The sequence below is a fragment of the Homarus americanus genome, unplaced genomic scaffold, assembly GCF_018991925.1.
Source record: "Homarus americanus isolate GMGI-L3 unplaced genomic scaffold, GMGI_Hamer_2.0 scaffold52568, whole genome shotgun sequence".
In the NCBI taxonomy this organism is placed as follows: Eukaryota; Metazoa; Arthropoda; class Malacostraca; order Decapoda; family Nephropidae; genus Homarus; species Homarus americanus.
The window spans coordinates 1,489-27,914 of NW_024717701.1; the positions used below are offsets into that span (position 1 = coordinate 1,489).

General features: G+C 36.7%; 2 protein-coding genes and 1 long non-coding RNA gene across 3 annotated transcripts; 1 reads left to right on the forward strand and 2 right to left on the reverse strand.

Annotated features, from left to right (window-relative positions):
* Positions 1-624: 624 nt before the first annotated feature.
* LOC121858991 (phosphatidylinositol transfer protein alpha isoform-like) lies at positions 625-4,330 on the forward strand. The gene is made up of 4 exons (XM_042355646.1): positions 625-810; positions 1,947-2,068; positions 2,303-2,393; positions 2,852-4,330. Exons 1-4 carry the CDS (start codon positions 688-690, stop codon positions 2,888-2,890), a joined length of 375 nt encoding a protein of 124 aa, XP_042211580.1. The 5' UTR covers positions 625-687; the 3' UTR covers positions 2,891-4,330.
* Positions 4,331-5,634: 1,304 nt separating this feature from the next.
* LOC121858992 lies at positions 5,635-12,753 on the reverse strand. Its single transcript, XR_006087587.1, has 3 exons — positions 11,631-12,753; positions 11,164-11,256; positions 5,635-5,824 (listed from the first exon to the last, which is right to left on the reverse strand). It is a non-coding gene; the product is annotated as an uncharacterized LOC121858992 (long non-coding RNA).
* Positions 12,754-14,919: 2,166 nt separating this feature from the next.
* On the reverse strand, positions 14,920-15,880 carry LOC121858993 (DNA excision repair protein ERCC-1-like). Its single transcript, XM_042355647.1, has 2 exons — positions 15,650-15,880; positions 14,920-15,229 (listed from the first exon to the last, which is right to left on the reverse strand). The coding sequence occupies exons 1-2, from the start codon at positions 15,779-15,781 to the stop codon at positions 14,945-14,947; spliced, it is 417 nt and encodes a 138-aa protein (XP_042211581.1). The 5' UTR covers positions 15,782-15,880; the 3' UTR covers positions 14,920-14,944.
* Between the last annotated feature and the right edge of the window lie 10,546 nt (positions 15,881-26,426).

Genomic DNA, 26,426 nt, shown 5'->3' on the forward strand with positions numbered 1-26,426 from the left:
GCCCAGCTGACATGAAGTGAATGATGCATTTTATATTCCGAGTTGGCGGGATGATGAATATCGTTAATGCAAGTTTGCTTACATCACAGGGGAGTGGTTTTAATACCCCTGTATATAAGCATCGCTAACATGAATTATCGTAGATTGGGACATCGTAAATAGAGGTTTACCTGTACTGTACTGTCTCTGTACATGGTGAACCAATATGAAATTTTATGACGTTTACGAAATAAATATGTCTGTCTCTCTGTCTATTCACTTCATCTTACAGATATTGTGACAGGTTTTAGTACCTTATATGTACCTCATCCATTATGTTGGTTACCATAATTATTTTCTGTCACACAATTGTTTCATCATACATTTTTAGTATGTTGTAAGATTAGGAAGCTTTTTAACTGAAAATTTATATAAAAGATTATTTTTAGTCTGGAAAATCATTTAATATACACTGAATATACGGTATATTGAGAGACAAACTCCTCCACTGCGTCTCCTTCACTAACTACCTCCCTAGCCATAAAATAGGATTATATGTCCAGACCATTGTTTATTTTCACAATTAATTACTCTTTTCTGCCTCTGTCATTTAAGAATCCATAAGTGGAACAATTTTATTTTCGGTTTATTATTGTTCTACAGATCCACAATTTACCAAGGGACAAATGGCGGTCAGTGGAGGTGGTGATGGTGGATATTGTGAATGATCCTGTTTACTCTGGAGACTATCACCCAGATGAGGATCCTTCTAAGTTCGTCTCCAAGAAGACTGGTCGTGGCCCCTTGAAGGGTTCCCAGTGGTGGCTAAAGGTCAGAAGTCAGACCATAGATAGTTCAGCCCTTGGTTAGATCAATTTACAAACATACCAATACACTCTGTACATGATTAAGTTAGCCCACAGATTAACCAATCCCAAAGTAGGTCAACCTTCAGTTAAATCAATCCCTGAGAAGTTCAATCCACAGATAGATCAATCCCTGAGAAGTTCAACCCACAGATAGAGCAATCCCTGAGAAGTTCAACCCACAGATAGATCAATCCCTGAGAAGTTCAACCCACAGATAGATCAATCCCTGAGAAGTTCAACCCACAGATAGATCAATCCCTGAGAAGTTCAACCCACAGATAGATCAATCCCTGAGAAGTTCAACCCACAGACAGATCAATCCCTGAGAAGTTCAACCCACAGATAGATCAATCCCTGAGAAGTTCAACCCACAGATAGAGCAATCCCTGAGAAGTTCAACCCACAGATAGATCAATCCCTGGGAAGTTCAACCCACAGATAGAGCAATCCCTGAGAAGTTCAACCCACAGATAGAGCAATCCCTGAGAAGTTCAACCCACAGATAGAGCAATCCCTGAATAAATCAACCAACAAATAGACTAATCAGTGAGTAATTCAATCCATAGATAAAACAATCCTAAGTAGGTCAGCCCATATATACGCCAACCCCTGATTGGGTCAACCCATGAACAGGCCAACCCCTGAGTGTGTCAACCAGTGGACAGATCAACTCCTGATTTGTTATAGTAATGGACTAGGAGAGGTACACATAAGGATGAGCCCTAACTGTTTGACCTAGTGCTTGAGACTGTCAAGGTTTTTCAGTGTACCTTGTGAAAGTCTGAAAATTAAATTGGAAGGATACGTAAATCAGGGGGAATTTTCAATCATGGATCGGAGACTTTATGATCATAAATGATGTGTGGTGGTCAATGACAAGTGGTATGCTACATAGCACTGTGCTTAGACTGATGTTTTTTTATAAATGATAAGCCAAATACTATTCATTCTTCCATACAAATGTTTGCAGATGATGTAAAGATTTTCCAAAAAATTACAGGTCTACTAGGTTAGGCTTAGATCAAGTGTAATAGGTGCATATTGATGGCACATTATATAAGAAACTGTGACACTCATAACCATCCTTCTTTACCTCAGAGTGAGCCAGTAATGACATGCTACAAGCTGGTATCATGTGAGGTTCGCTGGTTTGGCTTGCAGACAAGGCTTGAGCGATACATCCAAGACTTTGAGCGACGTATAATCACCAACTTTCATAGGTGTGGCGGCCATGTCATACTAACTGTCTGTTACACATAATTCTGATTTTGTTTCATTTGTGTGTGTGTGTGTATGTGCACATGCTCAGGCTTTATATTTTGTGGCCATTTATGATTTATGTGCATCTCCCCATATTAAGGTAAAAAAAAAAAGAGAAAAAATGCACTCAGTGATAGGTGAAGGGAAAACTGTGGTGTTTGTGTATTAGTGGTAATGTTTGTGTGTGGTTACAGACAGGTGTTCTGCTGGTTGGATGAGTGGTACGGACTGACCATGGGTGACATTCGCCACCTTGAAGACTACAGCAAGATTGAGCTAGATCAGGTTAGTATAGACATTATTGAATCTTGTGTTACCTCACACTCAAGAGGATGCTCTTAGGTATTAGTTGCAGGAAATTTGTAATATATGATCTTTATTCCTCACATAATGATTAGTCAACCACATATGCAGGCAAGCAAACAATCAGTACTATAGGCTCTAATACACAGGTACACACACATATTTCAAAATATATTTTTAATGACTTATTTTGGTTATCCTTGACAGAATCAGCATAGTTTGCCATTGTTTGTATGTCTTCATTGTTTACATACAAGCTGTACCAATGTAAATTTGTTTGAGGATTTAAGTGAATGAATACAAAAATATTATTTATCAACACACACATACCCAGTATATACCGTATATATAATCTCACACACACACACACACATACAGTATTTGAAATTTAGATACATTATCAGGAAGTAAAGTAATGTGTCTTTAATATATATCCTCAGCAAAGAAGTGCGGGCAAAGTGTGTGGAACGCTGGGGTGAAGTTACTCAGGTAATCCTTGAAAATGTCATTCAAATTCTTATGATAAGTCACATTGTCAAGAGCTTACCTTTTAGCTAATGTCCCATCCACAACTCTCCCCACTTACTGTGTCAAGAATCACTACCTTTTGATTTTGTTTGGATGCCACACTGGAACTACTGTACAGTATACTGGACTCAGAAACATCAGAACTTCAAATATACCTCATCTCATGTGTTCTTTGATATGGAGTTTCAAAAGCACCATAATAATAATAATAATAATAATAATAATAATAATAATAATAATAATAATAATAATAATAATAGTAATAATAACAGTACAGTAGTAGTAGTAAAAGTAGTGTAATAGTACTGTACTGTAGTAGTACAGGCTTTCCCTGGTGTATGAAAGAGTTCCATTCCTGAAAAACCTTTCATAAATCTGAGTACATTTTCCTATTGACTCCCATTATAAAAATTGAGACACTGTACATTCCTAAGGAAAAAAAATCACCAGACTGTATTAAAATGCTACAGATGGTGATTTTATTTAATTTTTTTGGTGTAAATGATAACTATACGGTAATAATAAACATAGTATGTGAGTGGCACAACACCAGAACAGGATAAGTGCCACGATCAGCCAAACACATTTTCTTTGTGAAATGCATAGTTCATTCTTCCCCCTATCAGGTACAAGTGGTATATATGTCTTTAGGACACTGCTAATATGGTTGACAATTCATTGAAAAAAATGATGTTGACATGACTTCACTGTAATACAACTTTCTCACTTTTTTACAAATGGCACTTATCCCATTCTGGCACTGGGCTACTCAAATGAAATATACATGCAGTATTGTACAGAACAGTAAATAATTTTATACATGTACTAATAAGAAACTGAATTAAACTTGAAATAAAGTGAACAATATGAAATGCTAAGCCAAGATCTATAATGAGTCTTGACATAAGAAGTTCAGACAATAACACAGAAGGAAAGTCTTGTGATAAATTGACTCACCAACAGTTTTTGGTAACTAAATTATTCTTCATAATACAGTACTGTACAGTTGCCCAAATCGGTGATGTCACGATTTCCAGAAAATTTAAATCACAAAGTGTTATCTGGCAACTAAAGTACCAGCCTTGCTTTATTTTTGCTTTTATTTTTTTTTTGAGGCAGTACACAATTTTGTGAAATAGTTACAGAAATTAATTAATAAATGCTAAAATAGATTTTCTTAAGAATATTGTAAGAACAAATCAAGTACAGTAGTTAAAATTTAGTATGGTACAATATATGTATTTTGAAACAATAATATGACACAAGATTTTATTGGCTGGGGACATTCAGGAATATTGTAATTTGCAGAGTTAGAATTGGATGTCAAAATGAAAAGGTGTACATTATTTGTGTGAAGCTGAAATGAGTATCAAATAAAAAATATGAATTGATATTCATACTCACCACATTTATGCCAAGTCTTTACTGATTATATGAACAAATATTTTCCATATTCACCACCTTGATGGACAATAATGTAAGGCAGGAAGTGCTCATAAAACAAAGCTTTGAGCTTTGCAGAAGCTATAAGCTTAATGAATGTTTATTGCTATGATTTTTTCCATAGTATTTATAAGAAAACTAATTGCCATTTATGCTATGAAGGTATTTTATTTTTAGCATCAAAGAATAAAATATAAAACATTGAAGATTCCCATTCAATGATCATTCGTTACTTATGAAAAGAAAAATGGCTAAATTTCTAAATTCTATGAATACTTATTAAATTAATAATTATTTAGAGCAACAAATGCCTTTCCTATTATTATAAAAGTAAAACATTTTTTAAGCAAGAAAATGAGCCATGTGCAGAATATGCTACACACAGAAGAACTGTAAGTGTTAACAGACTAGCTGCTCTTTTTTTTCTACACAAATATTCGTTTATCAAGCATGGGATTGGGATATAACTTCATTTTTTTCTACTACCCTTCTGAAAGCCTTTTACCTGCAAAACTACGAGGGATGCTAGAAAAAAGTATGGCAGCGAGATGCTCGACTCGAGTTTTTTATAAAACATCACCTTAAAAAGTCACCCAGCTTACTTGTCACACAGCGGTCGGCATTCATATTCAGCTCCAACGGTCCCACCCCACATGGTGCAAACACCATCCCTAAGATGTAGTTGCCAGATACTGCTGTTTTGACAAATACTGAAAGTGGTGAAATCACTTCTTAGGCCAATTGTACAGTGATAATAGCAACAGCAATGCAGATAATAATAATACAGTATGTACAATATATAAAAAAAATTGTCATCTGTACAGGACAGCACTGTACAGGGGGCCCCCAAGTTCGCAGTTCTCGGTTATTCGGGGATGACACCCTGGATGTACCCAAGAATGTCTGTGGGTAGTTTTAAAGTTGCCGGCATTTTTGCGGCTGGGACAGGGAGCCATTCGTTCTAGAGACAGTAATTTCCTTTACCTGTATTGGAAATATATATGTGTGTGTAGACACACACACAAAACACATACAAATAAATAATAATTGGAAAATCCTCTCACAAACAATCAGAAACAAATTTATTAAAAATGTGAGTCTACACTCAGATCCCTTCTCTATTACAGTACTTTATTAATAGAGCACAGATGGAGGTTAGACTCACAATTTTAACATTTGTTTCTGATTATTTGTGAGAGGATTTTCCAATTATTATTTATTTGTATGTGTTTTGTGTGTATGTGTCCACACACACACACACACACAATACTACAGGTAAAAGAAATAATTGTCCGAAGGGCAAACACATAAAGGGAATACACATTTCTTTGTACACAAGTAAAAATGTTTGAGGACTCATCTTAACATACTGGGGAATTTGAGCAGTGAGAAGCAGAGCTGGAGGCAGCAGTGGTGGTGTCCAGGGATGAAGTACACACTTCCTGGGTTACAGAACACTCAGTTTACAGAAATTCGAGGATATAAAATACCTCCCATAAGTCCCATTATAAAAATAATTTGGGTTGTGCAAGAGTTTCTGTTATTACGGAAGGTAACTAGTATAGCGTAACAACACTATTTGTGGAAGATTATGTGTAAGGCGGCTGAGCGCATCCCCTTGTGAGATGCCATCTGTGATTCAGTCCAGGGTACAGTACATATTTATCTTATGGAAAGGTCATTTAAGGTTTACGGATTGTGTCCAGGAATGAAACCTTTCCACAAATCGGAGTGTGTCTGTGCTGTATTTGTATTCTGCATTACTATTAGAAATCCAAGTATTTGCATTCCTCTTTGAATCCTCGGGCAAAGTATTCATATTCCTAAGATCACCGGACGAATAAAAATAGTTTTATTTATAGAAATAACCATACACTTAGCTGCTGAATATATTTTGGACGAATGGAGAGAGAGAGAGTGAGCTCTTTGGATGTACGTACTGTACAATCGGCATATAAATCTGTGACCCAAGTTACCCGAGAAGGTATATTATATCAGTGAAATTAAATATTCAAACAGGTTGTTAGTAAATAACGGCCATCACTGCAGTGAATAGGCTACTGGCGACGTGTTCACATCATATGAGATGTATGCCCGTATGATGCCAATATGTAGCTTAAATTTATTGTTTGAACAATACAGTCGGCCCTTAACATACGCGGGTTTAACATACACGGATTTGCAAATATGCGGATTGCCGCCGGAGGAATATACATTCAAATCACTCGCGACACCACACACTGCACACCGCCCGCCACACACACACACACACACACACATACATCGCCCGCCACGCCACCCTGCGTTCCCGCGCTCCCTCGGTCAGTCAGTCTCGCTGTAACCACGCCTGTGTTGACATCAGCATTGTAGTTGCTACCCACATTTACCATGGCCCCCAAGAGAGCATCAAAGACACCAGCTTTGTTGTTCCTTCCACCTAACACCACTGCACTTATCCAGCCAATGGACCAGGGAGTTATCAAGGCGTTCAAGGCTAACTACAGTAAATGTGTGATGGCCAGACTGCACTCAGACTTAGACCATGACCCAAAACTGGATGTGATTCAGTACTGGAAGGAGCTTCAACAACGCCAACTGCGTATCTGTGGTGGATGATTCGTTCAAGGATGTGAAGCCCGAGAAGGTGAATGCCTGCTGGAAAGCACTGTGGCCTGAATGTGTGAAAGATTTCACTGGATTTTCTCCTGATGAAGCCATCGCAGAGGCAGTGAGAAAGACCCTGGCACTGTCAAGGAAAGTGGCTGCTGAAGGCTTCCAGGACATGGCAGAGGATGAGATTAGGGAGCGAATTGAAGAGCACGACACTGAGCTGACTGAGGAGGATCTAGAGGAGTTGGTAAACTCAGGCAGGGAATTGGAAGCAGAAGGGAAAGAGGATGAGGAAGAGCTACAAGAAATAATGCTGGAGAAGTTGGGGGGAGATGACCAGGTATATTGAGGCACTGAAAAACCTGGCCTATGGTATGGACCCCTCCATGGTGCGTGCCCTGAAATTCATGCGAGGGATGGATGACGTTTTCGCTCCATACAAAAACATCATGGAAGAGATGAAAAGAAAGAGACGACAACTCCCCATCACCATGTTCTTTGATCGCCGAAGGAGAGATACAACACCATCCATCACTGGCGGCAGTGAGGAAGCAGCTGAATCCACCGTCGCCCCCACTTCACCACCCGTTATGGAAACGAGTGACGATGACCCCCCTCCTGTCGCCGAGGATAGGTACGGTACAGTAATGTGAAATTTTTTATCTCTTTTTTTTATAGCTTTTCTTGCCATGTTTATTGTTTGTAAAAATGCACAGCACAGTGCAGTTCAGTACTGTACATAGGAAGTAGAGGTGCAGTTATTCACAAAACATTTGTGTTTGTTGTCGGCAGTAGTGACAATGTAGAGGCGGAAGGATAGAGCAGGGACGAGTGGTGGCGCTCTGGAGGTGGGAGCAGGGACGAGTGGAGATGCCAGCCAGTACATTATTAATTGTTTTTATAGTTCTTTTTGCATTTTAATATTAAATAAAGTGTTTGTAAACATGTACATAGTGTTTTTCTTTACTTAAATAAGGACATGGGGGGCCAGGGGTGTTTTTAGGGGGGCAGCAAAAATACGCAGATTCTTAACATTCGCGGGTATCTCTGTTACCTAACCCCCGCGTATGTTAAGGGCCGACTGTATTTTCTGACTCCTGTTTGAAATTGGATTTAAATATTATATCTAGCATAGTTGTTATTAAAGGCAATTGGAAAGAAAACAATTATTTTATGTGGCAAACATGTACTATATACGCACACTTTATAATTGTTTAATTGCTAAATGGCTGCAACACTGCCTGCCTGCTTGCAGCCTGTCTAGAAGGTAGAAGTGTAAAGTAGGTCTAGTATAGTACTGTAATAACTAATGATGATATGTTGTTTCTATTATTACTACAGTACTGTACTAGGAAAGTATAAATAAATGTACTGTACAGGTGCTCCTCTACTTAAGAACGTTCAACTTACAAACTTTCAGAGATACAAACATCATCACTGAGGGGAGGTTACCTGCCAGAAAAGGTGTTTAATGTGGATGAGACTGGATTATTTTGAAGAAAATTCCAGATAGAACAAACATTACCTAAGAGGAGAAGAGTGAGCCAGGTTTTAAGGCTGTATTAAAGGGTATAGCTGTACTAAATATCCATAATCTTTTCATTTTTTACAATATGTTTGGTGTCTACAGGAGTAAAGTTGGACTTACAAACAAGCCTTAGGAACGTAACTCGTTCGTAAAGAGAGGAACACCTGTATATATAAGGAATAGGTTTGATATATTAATACCAATCATAAAATCATCTACCACTACATACCATACTTGTAGCAAAAAAAGTTATTTTTTTAAACAATAGCATTCATGAATACTGTACTTTCATAAAGTACAGGTATTCGTATTCATACTTGGAGTAACACTGTTTCTTTCTGCAGTATTTGTATTCTTAGAATTTAGAAGTACAGTATTTGTATTTGCATTTAAATACTGAATTCTTGTATTTACCCCAACCCTGGTGGTGTCATTTTAACAAAAGAACATGGTGGAGGTTATGATGATGAGCTTTATGTATTCTGTAATTCTTTTAACAAATTTCTGTGAGAAGTCAGTTCACAGTCAGTCTCCCTCTTGGATTTTCAAGTTCCACTCCATAAATGGATCCTCAGCAATATTAATGTCTCATTTTCATTGTAAATCAAAAACACTTATTTGGACTCTTCGTTGTTAGCAGTGGCTTTAGTGTCACCTCCACCTCTTTTTCATTGTCCTCAGCATTGTGCTTGATTAAATCAGCTCCTGCAACTCCTCCTCACTGCCACCTGAAGACCATCAAATCCCTCCCTTCCAACATGAGCAACTCTGTACTATTGGGAACCATGAAATTTACTGCGTTTGGTCATAAATTTTTCCAACTTGCCCAAATGAAGGAATGCTTTAATTCACCCTGACTTTTATATATTCTATACAGTCTGCTATGGTGTAGTTCTTCCACCATTAGGCCACTGTTAAATATGAAACATTGTCCATAGCATCTAGGATGCAGCATAAAATGTGATAAGTGTAATAAACTAAAAGGTGAGATAACACCTTGGCTGAGGAACTAGAAAAGTAATGTGGTGTTTGGAGGGAGAAAGACCATCTCAACATTAGGATGTGTGTGCATGGGTAACGCATGGTACACTCCTTGGGTCCACATGGTAACTGTGCTGACCCGTGCACCAGGCATGGGGCTGAAGCCGGCTTTGGCTTCTGGAAGCTATGCTTTTTGGACTTTGCTGCAAAACTTTTTAAAGGCTTTGACTTTGAAGCCAGAGGCATAGCACTGGCTTCAACTTTGAAGCCACAGGTCTGACTTCAGATTTTCATCTTTACACAGACACACTGACCATAATTGTATTTATATCATTAAATAAAATAAAATTAGTGGTGGATCCAAGGCAACACAATTTTGACCAAACTTGAAAACTAACATGGATTGTCAGGTCGGTGCCAAAATTACTGACCAACATGTCAGTGCTGACGCAAAAACATATTGTCATGGGTCAATCCGGTAAGGGTCTCCACCCCAGGTAGTGCAGGAAGGCTAAATTTTAGGCAAGGCAGATCAAATGTGAGTTGGCTATGTGACCTTGATCTGACCTTACAAGCTTACATGAACTGAGATCCACACTGACATCACAAGTTAACCCTTCTGGTCTATTCTCACAAGGACCTGACTCGAATGTCGGAAGAGATCAAAGATACCAAACAGTTGCTTCTCTGTGATTTGTGACTGTAAATTACTATGTGTATGTACTGTGCATTAAATAAAATAAAATAAATTCTTCTATAAGTAACCCTTTTCAGCCTATAGGGAGAGTCAAAACTTACCCCCAAGAACAATAAGCTTAAAATAAAGTCAACTTATCTCAAAGCCTTGCTGCAACTTAGAATACCATACATATTCCCATCAACATGTAAGGTAATGCAGTATTATATAAATAATGGTGTTGAGGTTTTATAAAGCCTTGTAAAGCCTAGGCTTCGGCTTTGGCTTCATGACTTTTTTATTGTCTGGCTTTGGCTTCATAACATTCAAATGGCTTTGGTTTCAAACCTGGAGGTTTGGCTTTGTCCCCATGCCTGCTGTGTAAAGTATAAATTAATCCAGACTACACAAAAAATAAAGGATTACAATTACTTGACTGAAGAAGCGAAACTGCACTAAAAATGTGTAAATGGAGAGCCACCGGGATTTTCAACAGCAAAACTGTTATCATAATTACAAAATAGCTATACAGTGTTGCATTGCTTGTAACAGACAATTAGAATAATACTGTACAACAATGAATAATTATTAATATTCATCACATAATACCTCTGATACAAGATACCATAGACAGGACCACAAAACCAGGTACAGTGCTTATTTTGAATATACAAGACATGAACCAAACAAACTTGACCTGCCTTATGATGTTGTTATGTTTGGTTAGTTCATGATCTCTAAAAGTTAGCAAATTAGTAGTCCTCTTTGTTATATCTTTTCAACTTAGTATGTTTACATGCCCTACATCCTTAAATAACTGGCTATTAAATTGACAGTGTAATATGGTCATACAGTACAGTATATGGCCATGATGAATGACATGATAATAATTTTTTCTACTTAAATGTCTTCAAATGATTTTATAGTATACTGTGCTGTACTGTACATGTAATCCTTAGTTGGCTTCATAATAAACATTTACTTACTGTTTGCTGTTATACTGGCTTCATCTTTGTGTTGGATTGTCTTGTAGGGTTTGATGTGTCCTAGTTGTAATTTTCTCCTAAATCACCCAGGCTCTAAAGAGTAAGATTTGGTTGAATGTAATAACAAAATATATAAAATAATTAGAACTTCCAAATACTGTATACTAATTTGAATAGGTGAGATTTCATTAAATACTGATCCAATTTTATTTTCATAACCTGTTTCTGTTTTTTTTTTTCAGAAATTATTACAGTAGCAGGTTGTGAGTTTTATGATTCTCAGTCATGCAAAGTGTCACATGATTGACCAGGGTTGTGTTATTCATTTACAATAACTACCACCGCACAGAGGTTCTGGTTAAAAAACAAAGACAGTTGACAAAGTTGAACTCAACTTGGGCACAGTAAAAAGAGGTTACAAATGAGAAGTGGAGAGTGTCACGGGCAAACTAATATCTCAGGCTTACCTCTATACAGGTATTTGTTTGATACTGTCATCCAAATATTTCACAGTACTGTACTGTATAGTTGCTTGGTAATTCCTTGTTATCATGTACTGTACTTTGCTTGGGCAATGTATATTTTTCATTAGCTCATATCCTTCACTGTTTTCTCTGAGCTAATATTAATAGCCGGTGGCAGCAGTTGTTACAAGCTGGTGACAAGTGTTTGACCTGTACAAGATAAGTGCAGGATTTTGTTTATTGTCTGGTTTAGCACCTTATATCTAAACTAAATAGTGATATACAGTACAGTCATATGGGAACAATCTGTTGAGCAATATTGTTTAATAATATATTCTAAAAATTAACACAAAGTATACCTTCCTTAAGTTCTGCAAACTCTTTATTGCCTAGTGTATTAACTATGTTTAAAGACCCTGGCAGTTGAAGCATCTACATAACATCAACAACAAATATCGCAACTGTCCAAGCAAAATCTGGGCGAGATAAACTGCCACGTAAAATTGAATTACTGTGACTCATAGGTAAAGAAAATATATATTATTTACCCTGTACATGTGGTACATGTCATATTAGCTTTTGAAAATTATATAAGTTCCACCTCATCTCATTTCCAATCTAGATTAGTTACTTGAGTCGCCCAGTAACGGGCATAGGGTTATAAATCCTGAACTCCATTTTATAACAAAGCTTGGTGCCTGGTGCCTCAAATACTCCCCCTACTGTACTCCCTTTTGTAGCAGGATGTAGGCTGGAAAGTAGGGACTTAGCCTGAATTATTATGGTTGACCTGTAGCAACTAATGGGTCATGAAATAATTCCAAGGGTAGATCTGCTCAGAGGATTCTGTCCAGCCACTAGAGCTTAAAGTCTATTGGGTCTTTCAGATAAACATGATAATCTATACATCCCATCATCATTGTCCAGGATCATGGGTCAGTAGATTTTGGTGAAAAAAAAAAAAAAAACCTGGCCACCTGTACAGAGACACTCGTTTTGGGAGAGCTGATACGTTTCGTTAACCGAATCCATTGTTTCAATGGGATATTGGGTAATTGGTTCCAGCTCATCAAAAAGTTTTTTACAAAGTTAAAAAAAAAAAATGTAGTACATACACTTACTTTGAGGTGTGTATGTAGAAGGTTCCTGGTTGATGATGATGATGGGAATTAGAAGTGGGGGTGGAGGATAAGGGAGAAGAGAAGGAAGTGGGGATGGAGGAGAAATCACCTTTCAGGGGACCCATGCTTGATGCAGTCACTTCACCCATAAAATTTTAAGTTCACTAGGTGTAATTCAAGATTATTTTATTTAAATCAACACTGCACTGTGCTATACATTATTAATATGTTAACTAAATTTCAGAATGACCAATAATTTCAATGAAAAATGCGAAATATTCAAGACATCAACAAAATAGATGTTCACCCCACTGTCAACAGAGCCCAACTGACGCCTGTTGACTGAGTCAAGCGTCTGATGGACTCACAAAAAACTAGTTCCCTGTACTGCATATATTATCAATATGTTAAATAAATGTTAAAATGACTAATAATTTTAATATAAAAAAATGCAAAAATATTAAAGAGCACAACTTGCTTGATATTTACTCCACTGGAAACGAATGTAAACATAGAACAGATTACTGAATTGGCAGACTAGCCCATCAGCTAATGCTTACAACAAAACATGATGTTTGTAAGAATTTCGTTAATCGAAGTTTTGTTCGTTAACTGAATTTTAGATCCTTATGGGAGGTAATTCGTTAACCGAAATTTCGTTAATCGAACCGTTCATTAACAGAGGGACCACTGTATATACAGGTTGACAATCCCTTATTCGAAATCCTTGGGGCCAGATGCATTTTGGATTTCAAAATTTTTCGGATTTCAAAATGGTTAGGTCAGGTTAGGTTAGTCTTTTTTTTTTTTTTACAGGGATCAGCCCACCCGGGCATAGGTCACTGACCCACATTGGGGACTAAGGGGATAAAATGTAATAATAATAATAAAAATATTAATAATTCATAGGTCCAGGTCGTGTTTCTCACTTTTGATCTTTTTTCATTCTTGTACTGTACAGTATTTCTTTATTTTTATTATTATTATTTTATTATTAAAGTATTATTGTTATTATTATTATTATTAATTTTATTATTATTATTATTATTTAATTATTATTATTAATACAGTGGGGTATGCTATAACGAATCTAATTGGTTCTAGAACCTTGTTCGTTATAGCATTAGTTCGTTATTGGATTAATCCGTTCCAGGCCCCCAAATACAACCACTTAACACTGAAAAATATAATATTAAATTGTAAAAATTGTAAAAAAGTGCATAAATATGCATCTAAACCCTTGAAATAAAGAATATCATTAATACTTGTAATACAGAAACAATAAATTAGTAAAAAAAAAAAAAATTTATAATGTTCGTTGTAGGAGTTTCGTTCGTTATAGCATTCTCAATTTTATAGGTAAAACCGTTCGTTATAGGAATATTAGTAGTGGGATCCGTTCGTTATAGCATACCCCACTGTATTGTTATCATTATTATTTTATTTGTGTATTTTTTATTATAAATTTTATTTACTATGAATAATCATTATTGTTGTTGTTATTATTATTATTATTATTATTATTATTATTATCACATTTTCGCCCCCCCCCCCAGGCCCCGATGTGGGTCAGTGACCTGTGCCCGGGTGGGCTAATTCCTGCAAGAAAAACATAAATAAAAAATTGCCCCAGACACAATATTTGAGATGCATAATCAAAATAGAAGTCACTCGATTTCCTCACCGTGCTAAGATGTATAAATACCAAAAGTAAAATCGTGGCACATAATATTTCAGCTATTACAACACAAATTAGCGGAGCCTTCCCTGCGCATATTTACAGCTGATTCGCCAGGCGAGAAGATGATGGTAGCAATGCGTGTGATGGATGGTGCGTTAGGGGGTTTTGAGAATTGCAATTAAATGCCAGGTAGCAACATGTCCTCCTAATATTACATATTTAAGAAATTATTAGATGTTTTAATTGCCTGTATGTTGGCCTGGCGAGTTAATGCTAGGCATTAACATACCTAGGTATAGAGCTAGAAGTCGCATTCTGGATTGAACAAAAAGAAAAGTTAACAGTATGCTTGCAAAATAATATTCGTTATATTTTTGGTAGAAGAAAGTAGAAAAAAATTAAAGAATGAAGAAGTGCCTACATTACTCCTGGTTCTGGCCACCCTGTGCCTTGGTCCACAAAGAACTTAGAGAAAAAAAAGACAACAACCTCAAGTAAACACTCCAGGTCATTTATTAACTATTCTTTTCTACAGAGGACTCAGGTACTTGTGATGCTACTTTGTCTGAGGAACTACTTGCTGGCTGCCGGTCTGGCTTCTTTTTCTGGTACTGAGGCTTTTTAAAGTTTTGGTGTAAGACCTTGTGAAGCCGAGTAGCCTTCTGAGGTCCAAATCCAGGACACATTGACAACTCCTCTTCAGTTGCTTCTATGATCTTCTCTAATGAGCCAAATGTTGACAACAGGGTCATGGCATCTGTGCGATTAATGGACCTCACAGATGTGAGAGCATCAACAAGCTGAAATAATTCAATGGTAAGAAACTTAGTGAATACAAATCTGTAGTTTATAACTAACAACTCCCAATTAAACTCTAGCGTGACCAAAAAAATTTATATGGTTACCAAAAATATCTGAAGAAAAAGATACAACGCAGCTGTTCTGTACCAGAAGGTCACAACTAGCCCCATGCATGGGAGGGGATGATGTTAATAAGGCAGTAAGAGTATTAAAAGGAAAATTAACCAGGCATTAAAAAAAACATTTCTTAAAACAAAATTTAAACCTTGTTTTTCAAAAAGGCATAAATGACTCAAAATTCTTAAACAATAATCAGCAATAATACATGAATATTACTCCCACTTAAAACACCCACAAGCATGTCACTAACTATAAGACTGCACTGTTCATTGTCATACATGAACAGTCTGCTGGCTTACCATAGAATAAGGATTAGCATCCTGCTTTTCCATTATAAGGTCAGGTGGCTTGTGCTCAAACATCTTATACACTTCTATGATTCGTCCCGCCTCTTCCTGGTCCCATGCCAAAATTAGGGTCATGTCAGCCATCAGACAGATCTTTGTTAGCTGTTTCAGCTCATGATGTGGATCCTTCACGTCAACCTAATATTGTATATAATATATATATAATTCAAGACCCATACATTTATGCTGAAAAAGCTTCAAGAATGTAAAGGAAACAAGGGCAGTACATAATTGTACAAGACATTCCTCATATCCTAGGTAATTAACTCATTTTACACAAATCAAAATTACATACCGGGTAGTCTTCCATTTCTAAGGAGCCATAACTTTGTCAGATAAGGCTGGAGTTCACTGATGTTTGAACTCATCATGGGTCCTAGCGAGATGAGTACTTTACATTAAACTAAAATAAAATCCAGTTATGTTTAAATTACTGCAGACAAAATAATTTAACTGATGGATAAATGGAATCCTGAACTGTCACTCACCTCTCCTTTCTGCCAGAGACAAGTAGAAAACATCAGAGGAAAACTTACAAACCTTAAGAAAAATGATTTACATGACCTTCCACACCCTTGTAAACTTTTGATATCCAAGTGAGAATGGCTAGTTAGTCTGGAGTCTTGATGTAGCATAGTGAACATATCAGTTTATGTGAATGATAATACAGTATACAGTATTACCCCGCTTTACGCGGTTTCACTTTCCGCGATTTCTCATTTACGCGGTACCTCGCCAGAACCGGAGTTTCACTTTCCGCAGTGCATCTACTCATATACGCGGGTGAAGTATAAGTTTTTATTGAGCTCATAAAATTCATACAAATTACCCGGCCAGAATATAATTTACATTGCTGGAATTCTTACAATATGATGATCATTTTGAATATAAACATCATGGATTTTGCATTAGACATACATATTTTAGAGCTAATGTAATAATTTGGTTTACACAAAGCAAATATTTTATCGTTTGTGCAAAATATATGAAGTTTAAATTCAAAATATTCCCTGACCTGCAAGGAATCCAGAAATGTCAATTAAATTATCCAAACTTTAGTCCGAGTTATTATTTATTACTAAAAATTTAAATATACTGTTTTCTCCCAAATATTTCTCTGGTAGGGAGGGAGGGACTTACCCACCTAGGGCGGAGGTGGGGTAATTTGATTGACAGATAAGAGTCTTTGAAGAATATTTTTTGTTTATTAACTGAAGATATTTGTTTTAGCTCACAAAATTCATACAAATTACCCGGCCAGAATATAATTTACATTGCTGGAATTCTTACAATATGATGATCATTTTGAATATAAACATCATGGATTTTGCATTAGACATACAAATTTTAGATCTAATGTAATAATTTGGTTTACACAAAGCAAATATTTATCGTTTGTGCAAAATATATGAAGTTTACATTCAAAATATTCCCTGACCTGCAAGGAATCCAGAAATGTCAATTATATTATCCTAACTCTAGTCTGAGGTATTATTTATTACTAAAAATGTAAATATACGTATATCACGGCCTATAAGACGAAATTTGAACATTAAAAAAATCTGCCCAAAGTTAGGGGGTCGTCTAAACCACCAAGTTTAAAATTCTTACCTCTTAAATATTGTGGTTTAGTGTGTCAAGAGTGGTGATGAAAACATCGTAAGCCACTCACAAGGTCTTACCACTAATTATTTTATACTGAAACTTACGTTTGGCAAGCTGGATTCAAATTAAGATTACCGGTATATTAAAATAATAAAAATGTATTATAAACCTGTCTAACATACCGTAAAAGAGATTTATACCCCTATAATAAACACAGCTATCATCACACACCCCTCCCCACGCCCCCCCCCCCATTTGCCAGTGAGGAGCCGTGGAGGTGGTCAGTAATGCATACCGGTATCGGTATATTTACTCATAATAATATTTATCTCCTATAAATAATTGATTTAAATTTTATTTTTTTACAAAGAATATTCAGTAAATGAGTGCATTAATTCTTGAAACTATCGACAGTTAATTACAGACGCTTAAGTGACGTCACTAGTGTTTACACTACACCAGCTGGTAATATTTGATGCCATTACTTGAAGTGAATTGGCCTTATTTTAAGTAACTAACTATAAATAAATACAAAAATTAAAAAAAAAGATCAAAACTGAGAAATAATATACTGTATGTATGTTGTGTTGTCAAAGTAAGAGGAACAATTGTGTAAGTATGTAATATTTTTTCACTCAAATCCTAATGAAACACTACTGGAGAACATTCCTTTGTCGCAAAACAGTTTATAAATTAAAGAAAATAATTACAGTGTGTTTAATATATTACAGTATATTATAAATAAATAAATAAAACAAATAATTCGGTAAATCTATTTAAAGTAAATGGAAAATAAGCAAACATGTTATTTACCAAGACCCTTCCGTCTGGCTCAGGGTGAGATGTAGGGGAGATAAAGAAGGCTATTTATAGCCCATCAGAAGTGACCAGTACCCTAATGCACCATAAATAATTCATTGAACATTCATTTTTGTACATAGTATATTCAGTATATATATATATATATATATATATATATATATATATATATATATATATATATATATATATATATATATATATATATATATATATATATATATATATATATATATATATATATATATATATATATATATATATATATATATATATATATATATTTGTGTAATAAATGTATGTAGTAAGTACATACTGGTAACCTTTTTCACTCAAATCCTAATGAAACACCACAATTAGAATACGGTGGTTGCTGTTGAATCACATGTTGTATAAATAGTCACACCACCGAGACGAGGGAACACTCCCAACACGCTTCAGTGACGTCACTAGTGTTTACACTACACCAGCGGGTATAATTTGATGACATTACTTGAAGTGAATTGGCCTTATTTTAAAAAATCAAGGATGGTTGGTAAAGGACTACTGAGTCAGTGGGTAAGTGTCACATTTGGGGTACTGGTCTTATACAGCAAATAGAGCTCAAAAGCTACTTTTTAAATGGAAATTTGGGGGGGGCGTCTTATGCACCCCGCCGCCTTATAGGCCGTGATATACGGTACTTGAAATAGATTTACCGAATTATTTGTTTATTTATTTATTTATAATATACTGTAATATATTAAACACACTGTAATTAATTTCTTAAATTTATAAACTGTTTTGCGACAAAGGAATGTTCTCCAGTAGTGTTTCATTAGGATTTGAGTGAAAAAATATTACGTACTTACTACATACATTTATTACACATATATATATATATATATATATATATATATATATATATATATATATATATATATATATATATATATATATATATATATATATATATATATATATATATATATATATATATATACATATACAGTAGTACCCCAATTTACGCGGTCAATTGAAGCAACAGGGTACCGCGGAAAGTGAAAACCGCGTAAAGTGAACAACAGAACATATAGAATTAATTCCAATAGAGACTGGCCGTGAACCGCTAATGGGGACTACCCGTGATAAGCTCGTTGAACAGGCTTTGTGTGAAATATAACAAGAGTCTAGGACTGCTTTTAGTATCCTGGTGGTCCAGCTGTTAGCGTTCCCCAGTCACAATCATGGGCTCATGGGCCGTGGGTTCGAATCCTGGCGGGTTGAGGTGTTGATTATATATATATGTATATTAGGGGGCAGGGAAAAAACACTTTTATTTGAGTTGCAGGCTGCACTTTTCAGGCATCGTTTGTATGGCTGTAACAAACACCTGTGCAAAATTTCATGCCATTTCATGCATACTTACCCTGCCGCATCGCGAACGACTTTTTGTCAACTTTTAGTGTACAGTATTACCCCGCCTAACGCGGTTTCACTTAACACGTTTTATCATATACGCGGTGCCTCGCCAGAGCTGAACTTTCACTTAACACGGATTTTTTCCACATATACGCGGTGAGTGTCCGGCTGGAGACGCTATTTTTAGATTTGCCCCACCCGCCACCCTGCCTGACTGCCTGTTTTAGCTCATAAAATTCATACAAATTACCCGGCCAGAATATAATTTACATTGCTGGAATTCTTATAATTTGGTGATCATTTTGAATATAAACATCATATATTTTGCATTAGACATACAAATTTTAGATAAAATGTTTTCTCTAAGTAAATATGTTATCTTTTGTGCAAAATATATGACATTTATATTCAAAATATTCCTGGTCTTACAAGGAATCCAGCAATGTCAATTGTATTATCCTAACTTTAGTTTGAGGTATTATTTATTACTAAAAAGTTAAATACAGTATTCTGGTTTTCCCACACATCTCCTTGGGACGGTTGGTGGGGGGTGGGGGGGAGGGAGGGACCGACCGACCATCTGTTACCCTGTGAAGAATATTTTTTTTTTATTAACTGAAGATATTTGTTTTAGCTCATAAAATTCATACAAATTACCCGGTCAGAATATAATTTACATTGCTGGAATTCTTATAATTTGGTGATCATTTTGAATATAAACATCATATATTTTGCATTAGACATACAAATTTTAGATAAAATGTTTTCTCTAAGTAAATATGTTATCTTTTGTGCAAAATATATGACATTTATATTCAAAATATTCCTGGTCTTACAAGGAATCCAGCAATGTCAATTGTATTATCCTAACTTTAGTTTGAGGTATTATTTATTAAAATTTAGTGGTTTTCCCCCAAAAATTTCTCAGAGAGGGAAGAGCCAGCAGTGTTGTGTGAGAAGAGGGGGAGGGAGTTGAGTCCATTATTTGAATGGACATTAACTTGGCGACTGTATTTCTCTATTTCTCTTAAGTATTAATTGTGTGCATGTACCATCATAAAATTAAGATGTTATTTTTACTACAACATAGTTATGTGTCTTCAAAAAGTGGAGTTTGGGGGTCGGGCTGGTTTTTATTGGAATTAATCCCATATGTTCTGTTGTTCACTTAACGCGGATTTCACTTAACGCGGGACCCTCTGGGTTCTATTGACCGCGTTAAGTGGGGTACAACTGTATACCAAAAATTAGGTGTCATTTAATGTTTTCCAGGATAATGATAAATTTTACATGGGTGACCGATTTAATTCACATGTTATTTTACAGGTACACCGTATAGAAAATCATTACAAGTTCATATTGAAATTCTTTTTTGTGCGGAACCTTGGCATCATTTTCCTAGACAATAATCTTTGCCTAATATATCCATCTCTCGATTCGTATCCCGTCACTTCAGTGCAAGCTTCAGTCATCACTTTTATGCCTCTCTCGACCGCCTGAGTGCTGTTTGGCCACTTGGGCACCACTAATGGTGTCTCAAGAATGTCATTAACCTGTAGATTTGACAGAGAAGCAATGTAAGGAGGCTCAGTCTTGAGTTCATTCCTCCAGTTAATCATGGAATGATAGTTTTTTGCTTGCCACTTTAGTTTCGGAGTCACCACCTTTCTCATGTTGACTACAGGAGGCACATCCTCATTCCCATCTCCATCTTTACCCTCCTCATCAGTATAGTTTAACAAATTCTCGTCAACAGCAGCATCAGAATCTTCCTCCTCCTCTTCAGATCTGCCAGTGCATTCTTCCTTTTGCTGATTCTCCTCTCTAATTTTTCTTATCATTGAGACAGCTTTTTCTCTAACAGTCATGTCCTCATCTGCACACATACCAAGAAGAAGTTGATCTGTGTGGGCGAAGTATGCATTTCTCTGGACAGCCTTCTTCACTATCGTCTCCTCCTCACTATTCAGGTGTTTCATATATAGCAGGGACTGGAATACGTTCCTTGAGCCGTGTGTTACGTAAGGGTGTATCTTGATGTAAAACCACATTGGAGCACTGAACTTTATTATTGTAATGACAATTCTTTTCAACTCATGGCTGGGTCTTGATGTTGCTACATACAGCCTGAGGATTCTACTCCATAAGGTGTTCCACCTTGACACACAGGGAGGACCTGGCTCAATAGCAGCCAAGTCATCTTCAACAACACCTGTGATAACTCCTTTACAAATCCTATGCAGGTATTTCTGATCCCAGGACAGATCTTTCTCCACTTCATCATTAAACACAGGGAAATCAGGGAAACTGACTGGCTGGAAGGCGACAACTGGAAGCTCAGACAAAGACTCCTTGATCTGCTTTCCAATGGGACCACGCCAATGCTCAGGACCACTTGGTTTACCATCATAGTGATAAAAAACTGCGCGGAAAGGCAGCTCATTTCCGTGAAGCTGACATATGAAATAATGGAGCGGGTGACCAAGTAACATTTCAAGATGATGAATGACTCCATTTTCTGATCCTACATTTACATTGGTTCCATCACAACCAACACACACAATGGGCTGCTGGGTTAGATTTTTCTCCACCAGAAACTCGTGAATAGTTTTGGCAATCTGCTTTCCGTGTCCAGTCTTGGGAGTCACATGTGTGAGATATTCATTGCCAGGCTCAACCATGATGACATAATGATCTTTCACCATCATCCTCGAACTCCATTTCTCGGTCTTCTCATTCTTTATCATCACACGAGTGGCGGTCTTCTTACCATCAAAATAGAGTGACGTCAAATTATCTAAACTAGCCATCTCAATTTCTTGCCTCTTAAATCAGTATTTTTGTCTCGCATCCCGCAGCTTATGTGGTCCAATAACCTGACTCTTGTCATCCTTTGTGATAATGCCATAGTCAGTTAAGGTGGCAGTAGCAATGGCAGCTCCAGCATAATCACTAATCAAGTATCGGTCACAAGCGGCAGCCAGTGTAGGGAGTCTTGTCCGGTTCTGTGAACTGGTGTCTGTCAGAGCCCTTGGATCAGGGACAAAATCAGCATCAATATTGACAAGAGGAATATCTCTTGAATCATCTGAATTATCCTCAACATAAGGAATATCTCCAGCTACCAGATATCTATGTTTTTGCTCAAGCTGTCTCCTAACTCTGTCCGCATCATGCTTCTCTCTTGCCGTCACTCTGTCCCACATCTTCGTCACTTTCATGTCAACCCCTGCAATCTTCATCTTCCTATCACCTCGCTGGTCAAGGAGAAACTGCACCTCACGTGGTGATCCTGCGGTGTGAACTGCTTAACGGTAACTATTTGAATAATTTCAAGTGCGCCAACTTACCCAGGTCTCCCCTACATTACAGTACAGTAACACAACATTGAGAAATGAAATGAGAAAAGGCTGATAATCAATATAGACATAGCACCATACTCATCTGCAACAAGACAACTTAAATGAAATAAGAGATATGAAAAAAAAGTTGATAAACACTGAACAGAACATTGCACCGCCACAGCGGCTGTTTGGCTAGTACTGTAGGTAAATTTAAAAATTTCAGTAGAAAATGCGGCAGACTAAACCTCGACATATCAGCTTCAAATTTGGCATGGAGTCTTAGATATGTATAAGGAACAATGCCTGAAGAGTGCAGCTTTGAGCAAAATTTCACTGCCCCCTAGTGTGCATACCATCATAAAATTAAGATGATATTTTTACGACAACATAGGTATTGTGTCGGAAAAAGTGGAGTTTGGGGGTCGGGCCAGTCTCTATTGGAATTAATCCCATATGTTCTGTTGTTCACTTTATGCGGTTTTTACTTTCCGCGGTACCCAGTGGGTTCAATTGACCGCGTAAATCAGGGTACTACTGTATATTATTTTAAGTACAAAGAACAGCTCCTCTGGGTGACATGACACAGTTCAGCTGCTCAGCCAGCCAGTTGACTCACACCCAAGTTCTTAATTTTCCTTGTTTTATAATTTTATGTTTTCTTTATTTCTAAGCCAGTATTGTAAAGATTTTTTTTCTCAAGCACGGCCAAGTGATAAACATGCTGAGCTAGAGAGTGATGCTGGGCTGGTTGACTCGCACATGACCAAGACCCGAATGTAAGGTCATACGTGTTACGCCATTCCAAGATTGCGTGAACATGTCTCGGAATATTGCGAGTTATGTAAAAGATAATTTTAAAATATTTTACAGTTGAATATTTTACTGTCATTCCAAGTTATATCAAATTATGAGTTACCAGTATATATATTATGTCCCCCAGTCCTACCCGACTAGTAACACCCTCTCAATCATGGGTTGGGAGTTAAGAACTATGATATCTCTCTCTCTCTCTTCTTTCCCTCCCTCTCTCTCTTCTCTCCTATCTTTTCTCTCTCTCTTCTCTCTCCCTTTATTCTCTTCTCTCATTTATTTATTTATTATTATTTTTTTTTTTTTTGGAGGTAGGTAATTTGATTAAAAAAGAGGGTATATAGTAGTGGCATTTAATTATCTGTTCCTAAGCACAAAATTAATGAATCGTGTTCCCAAGTAAATTTCATAAGTTCAGTATGCAAGGGAGGCAATAAAACAAGCTGGATGAAGATAAAGACAGGAACAAGATAAATAATAAAGATAACAAATAATGAAATACTGTACATCATTTTGAGTGTTCAAAGTCTTGTGGGAGAGCTGCTGAGGCATTTAAAACACACCATTACACTTACCTGTATAATATCCAGAGGTCCTTCACATTTACATTTTGCAGCTTTTCAAGATATTTATCTGTGTCCTTTTTCTAACAATTTATGATGGTCTCATACATTTTTGTCTCATAAAGGAAAAACATTTGCTTGAATATACAGTACAGTATTGCATAAACCAAGCAATGGTTCACATAGAGGCTGACATTGCCTGTTCATATTTCTAACTCAGCTAAATCAACATAATGTGTCTGTGTCATGAGTGCATACAATATGTATTGACCATTACAGTATTTACCTTAATGTGTATAATACAGTACGTATTACTTGGCCCTCCCAAGTAAAAAATGACAGAGGAAGCACTGATACTGTACCAATGTATGGTACTATACCATTGCTACTGAGGCTTGTGTAACATATATGAAAAACAAAATACTGGAGCTTTTCTCCCATCTTTGAGAGCATCTATCGCACTGACCACGGTCGTACATGTTAGTTAACGTAAAATGAGACGGTTCATATTATGCTCAATAGCCCATAAAACATGTAGCTGTAACTTCTTTATCGAGTCCCCCAGTTGAGACGTCCATTTTCTAACCACTTCAACATGCCTGAGTCTTCCGTTTTCTCTCGTGTACCTCAGAGAGACTGCTATTTCTTAATATCTCATATCGTGTTCAGATATTTTAAATTGAGAGAGATCACACATGTTTTACATTAAGTTAGATATGTCTACTTGCAAATAAAACATTCAAGATCCCTGGTGAGTGATGTTGAAAGCTTCAACTGTATTTACTTTTAGTAGAATTGATAAATGAGTTCAGTGTAGAGTTTGCCAGCCAAAGGACAAATCCCTGACCTCGTTCTTAGGGACGCCCTGAGTTCCAAATTGCTACTGAAGTTAGATCATTTTGATTCCCAATCATCAGAGAATCTGAAGTTTGTATTGAAATTGTTGTCAGTTTTGTATTTTAGAAAGTAATTAATATCCTGAAAGAATATGTCAGTCTTCTTATCTCCAGGATCTAACGGCAAACTCTCAGTAGGCCCTTGTCTATATTTTGATGAAGTCATAAGAAAGACATTATCAGCTTGTGAGTTTGATGTCCATTTCACTATTGCCTGGCAAGCTCGACCTCTGATTAGATTGTAACAACAGACGTAAGAAATGATCTAACCCATGACCCTGATTTTCATAGCCAAATGTACAGCAACTGATTTAAATGAAGTGAATGTCAATGCAAGAATTGCCAGTTCGGCATGCCTGAAGTTGCCAATTACCTGGTATATAACTGCGTGTGCTAGATAAAGGGTCACTTTTTTGACGCTCCCTCATCTTATCTCAGATATGTAACGAGTGCCTCATGCCCGCCATATTAAGTGAATTTAACTCAGTTGAACTTTGTTAAATATCAGTGTTCATGTTTTAACATAATGAAATTCTCATCTGCCGAGAAAGAATTAACGTAACTTAAACATCGTCTATGTCGGTGCCATACGTCTTCCTTGCCAGACGTATTTGATTATTTTTAAATGCGTTTAGACTTTTTTGATACTCCCTCATCATATCTCAGGCACACTGTGTTGCAGCCGAATACAAGCAGCTACCGGCCTACCAGCGAGATGTCCAAAGCAGGATGTTTCTAATTCAGAGAGATTAAATTCAGAGAGAGTGACATGGGCGGATGAGCTTCACTAGTCCAGCGCCAGAGTCCAACAGACACTAAGAGAACGCTTCACTTGTTTGTTGTGGAAAACACCAGCGATGTGAACCTGGTGTACTAATCTCGATGACATGTGCAAAGTAGTGTTGTACATGAATGAGGATAATTAGCAGAAATATAATTGTCCCAGTTGAGTATGGAAACCATAAATATTGTTATTACCAGTACAGTAGGGTCGGGATATATCGCGACTTTTTATAATGATATTTTTATATCGCGACTACCAAAATTATTGACATTTTCCAATACAATGGTCCCTCGGTTAACGAGCACAATTCATTCCAGAAGGTTGCTCGTTACCCGAAACCATTGTTTCAATGGGTTTTTGGGTAATTGGTTCCAGCTCACCGAAAATTGCCTAAAGTCAACAAAAAAGGTAGTAAAGTACACTTACTTTGAGGTGTGTATGTAGAAGGCTCCTGGATGATGATGCTGATATGAATTTGAAGTGGGAGGTGGAGGAGGAGAAGGGTGA